This window comes from Orycteropus afer, unplaced genomic scaffold (genome assembly GCF_000298275.1).
Source record: "Orycteropus afer afer isolate SDZICR_OR568_19922 unplaced genomic scaffold, OryAfe1.0 scaffold00099, whole genome shotgun sequence".
NCBI classification, from domain to species: domain Eukaryota; kingdom Metazoa; phylum Chordata; class Mammalia; order Tubulidentata; family Orycteropodidae; genus Orycteropus; species Orycteropus afer.
Window position 1 is genome coordinate 9,505,267 of NW_006921686.1, and position 4,261 is coordinate 9,509,527.

At 55.5% G+C, this 4,261-nt stretch overlaps 1 protein-coding gene across 1 annotated transcript; it reads left to right on the top strand.

The window, feature by feature from the left end:
* Positions 1-253: 253 nt before the first annotated feature.
* SERTAD1 (SERTA domain containing 1) lies at positions 254-967 on the top strand. Its single transcript, XM_007942981.1, has one exon. The coding sequence runs from the start codon at positions 254-256 to the stop codon at positions 965-967; it is 714 nt and encodes a 237-aa protein (XP_007941172.1).
* The last annotated feature ends 3,294 nt before the right edge of the window (positions 968-4,261 follow it).

Genomic DNA, 4,261 nt, shown 5'->3' on the forward strand with positions numbered 1-4,261 from the left:
GGCCGACTCCACGGCACATAACAACAACAACAAAGGTGCTGTTGGAAGTGCTTTTTGTATATGATCTCATTTAATCCTTAAAAGAACTCTGTGAGGTGAATACTATTATCCATCTCTTACAGGTTCCCTAAGGAAACCTAGGCTCAGAGAGGTTAAGTGACTTGCCCAAGGCCACACAGACAGCAATAGTCACAGCCAGGATTTGAACACATTTGCTTTCCATAACTGAATGACTCCTTCCTCCCCTCAGATGATGCTCAGCAAAGGCCTGAAGCGCAAGCGGGAGGAGGAGGAGGAGGAGAAGGAAGCCTTGGCAGTTGATGCCTGGTGGCTGGACCCTGGTCACCCAGCAGTAGCACAGGCACCCCCAGCTGTAGCCTCCAGCTCCCTCTTTGACCTCTCGGTGCTCAAGCTCCACCACAGCCTGCGGCAAAGTGAGCCGGACCTTCGGCATCTGGTGCTGGTTGTGAACACGCTGCGGCGCATCCAGGCGTCCATGGTGCCCGCGGCCGCCCTGCCACCTGTGCCCAGCCCACCTGAAGCCCCCGGAGTGGCTGACAGCCTGCTGGCCAGCTCAGACGCCGCTCTCTCAGCCTCCATGGCCAGCCTCCTGGAGGACCTCAGCCACATTGAGGGCCTGAGCCAGGCCCCCCAGCCCCTGGCAGATGAGGGGCCACTAGGCCGCCCCACTGGGGGGGGCCCACCTAGCCTGGGTGGCTTGGATCTGTTGGGTCCAGCCACTGGCTGTCTGCTGGACGACGGGCTCGAGGGCCTGTTTGAGGACATCGACACCTCCATGTATGACAGTGACCTTTGGGCACCAGCTGCTGAGAGCCTCAAGCCTGGTCCTGTGGAGGGGCCGGGCAAGGAGGTGGCTCCCGAGCTCGATGAGGCGGAGCTGGACTACCTCATGGACATGCTAGTGACCACACAGGCACTGGAACGGCCACCAGGGCCAGGGCGCTGACCCCCAGGCCTGGGAAGGTTGGACTGTGGCTGAACTGAGCCTGCTGGATGGACCAGCTCTCCTTGAAGGACATATCTGGCTTCTCTGGTACAGAGAGGCCTGGGCGTGGGTCAGTTTGGAGAGACAGAATGCAGTCCTGGGAAACTTCACATCCGTCCTCTTGTTTTGGGCAGATGTGGGAGTCTGGGCTTGATCCTAGTGATGGGTGACAGGGCCTGGTGGCTGGAATGTGAGTGGATCAGGCCAAGTACTGGACCTAAACCCCTGGGGTCTCAGCCAGGGATACTTCTTCACATGTGAGAAAAGACCTCAGTCAGTTTTTGAAATTAAAACCGGCCCTGGGAAATCTCAAGTCTATATGTTTCTTTGTCTCTGGGCTAACATGAGGGTGAGATAATAACGTGTAATATTTACTGAGCCTGTATGTGTACCTGGCACAGTTCTAAGCACTTGTCAAAATGAACACATTTAATCCTGATCAGTCTCAAAGATGGGCATTAGTCATATCCCCATTTTACAAATGAGAAAACTGAGTTTCTGGGAAGTTGTCACTTGAGGTGGGTTTTAAACTAAATTTTACTGCTTTATGTGCCCATGAGAGGAGCTCTGGTGGCATAGTGCCTAAGGCATTCACTAACCAGAAGGCTGGCGGTTCAAACCCACCAGCCAGTACTTGGAAGGAAGGTTGGGCAATCTATTTCCATAGTGATACCGTGTTGGAAATCCAAGGAGGGGTCCTTATGAGTTGGATCTGACTCCAAGGCAGTGGCTGCATTGGGGCCCATAAGGCAGACCAACTCCCCGAACACACTCAGCCAGGTTTCCCTGATGTGTCTGTGTGTATTGGATAGGGGTGGGGCTGCCCAGGCTACTTTTGAAAAATGAAATCTACCTGTGTGGCTTTGGAGGGCTGAAGGGAGTTTTCAGAATGGCCCAGAAATAAAACCACGAGACTGGATGGAGCCTCTCCAAAGGGCACTGACAGCCAGCTCTCTCCAGGAAATAGTGCGAGATAGGGGGCAGTCCAGTCAGTTCGGGAAAAATAAAATCCACTCCCGGCCTTACACCTCTCTTTGGGCAGGAGACGGGCAGCTGAGTACCAATCATCGATATAAGGCCACCGGGCCGCACTGAGGGGCTCCCCAGGGGCAGGCAGTGATGCTTTCCTTCTCGAAGAAACTCGGGCCCAGGCGAGCTGGGGCCACCTGCCTGCCTGTGGGACGGGTGTCGTGCGGGCCGGAGCGCCGAGTGACTGTGGCCGCCCCCGCGGTCCAGCCGCATTCCTGGCCTGGCTGGGAGGGGCCGCACACTCAGAGGTCTGGCACGGGCCCCAGGCCGCGTCCTTCCTGGCGGCTATGGGGGCAGGGCAGTGCCCGGGCGGAGGGGACAGGGACAGCCGGGCAGGAGGAGGGGACGAGGGGCAGAGGGCTGGACCATGGCCCAAGGGGCCGGCAGACCCCTAAATGGGGAGAACGGCGGCACAGGCGGCGAAGGAAGCTGGCCAAAACTGTCCGGCCCCAGCGCGTATCCTCTGGCCGGAAGCTCCAGGGAGGCTGAGGCTGGGCTGGGGCTGGGAGAGGCGGGGAGCTTCGGGCCGGCCCCTCGGGCGGAAAGGGGCGGGCAGAGTGGAGCTTCCTGGAGGAGCCCAGGAAGTTATGCCCATTTCTGGAAGTGGAGGAGGCGGGCCCGGAAAAAGCATGGAAATGATCCGCAGAGAGCTGCTCCCCAGGCTGAGGGTCTGCGAGGGGCCTGATCCCACCCTAGGCAATGGGACTGGCGCTCACTTTGACCCCGGACCCAGATCTTGGGAGCCTAGGCTGAGCTCATCAATGCCCCCTGGTGCCCAGTCTGGGAATCTGTGATGCTATCACTTTAGACTCCCTGGAGATCTGTCCAGTGGTCAGGGGTAGTATCGGATTGCCCAATAAACAAGGTAAGCACGGGCTTCTTTACTAATCTGTAGTGGACAGTTTCAGCATTAATAATTAAGTACAAGTAAGCCCCTGCTTATCTAGCTTGTTGGGTAATCTACCCCTGGACTCAGGGATCATCAGTGCCTCTCTTTACAGCACCCTAGGGTCTGTTTCTGATGCCTGATGGTACAGATCTGCGGTGATACCTGCTGATGCAGACAGCCTGTCCGTCTGTCCACCATGCTCCCCCGTCTTCCTCTGCGCCTGCCTGGGCAGTGATGCCCTTTCCCCAGAGCCTCTGTGTACAGTTGCACAGGTTGCACACACTGCCCATGGGCTCCATATTGAAGGGACTACCATGCACGTTGCAGGACCAACACATTTCCGTATTCATTACAACAGTTTTCTACCAGATGGAGGTAAAGCACCTTGAGGAAGGGGTGTCTCTTTTGCACAAAAGCACTGTCTGGACTAGATTGTCCCTTGTCCCTCCCCGCTGGTGCCCTCATGTAAGAACAGCTCATGCCAGAGGACCTGCCCCACTCTCCTCGTCTCTGACCCCCATGGCTTTGCAGGGTCCCCTGGCTCTGACATGCTCCTCTGCCCTCAGGCTCGACCCCAGGAGGCCATGCTGGCCACCTCAGCCAGCAGATTCCAGAGCCCACACCATTCCTAGCTGAGCCCGGGCGCTGCTGTTGTCTTCCGAGGGCCTCTGTGTGTTCCAGCTGTGCCACCCCCAGGCCAGCTCCCTGCTGGGCATTCAAGGGACCCCTGCCACCCTCTCCTCTCCCTCAACACCTGAGAGAGCTGGTAGCCAGCTGTCCTTTGCCTCCTTTCCTCCTTCCCTTCCCTTCTTCGTTCAGCAAAGATTTATCAAGTGCCAGGCCCCATGTACTTTCTTTTTTTTTTTCCATTTTGTTTGTTGATTTGGGTGAAAGGTTATAGTTCATACACATTTTGTTTCATGACATTGACTGCAATTCCCCACAACATACCAGCTCTCTTCTCATTTCCTCCCTATAGTTACCTCTTCCCTGTGTCCTTCTGTCCTATGCATTCTGGCCCCCTGAGCTATCTCCCTGTGCAAACACTGCCCTTCTGTCCCCCCATGACTGATAGTTCTAAGGAGTATATCTACCTGGTGTAAATGTTCACCCTATATGCCTGTCTATAGTTTGGCTGGAAGCCACGGGAGTGAGTTCAATTCCAGACCTGAAAGGTAACTAGGGACCATGGTCTTGGTTCTCACTAGGCTCTCTCAGACCAGTAAACCTGGTCTTTTTTTTTTTTTTTTTAGGATTTGGGTGAAGATTTACAGAGTAAATTCACTTTTCATACAGCAGTTCACATATACTTTGTCTCATGTCATTGACCAAAATTT

Coding starts and splice junctions, on each gene's coding strand:
- SERTAD1 (XM_007942981.1), top strand. CDS start 254: ATGCTCAGCAAAGGCCTGAAGCGCAAGCGGGAGGAGGAGGAGGAGGAG.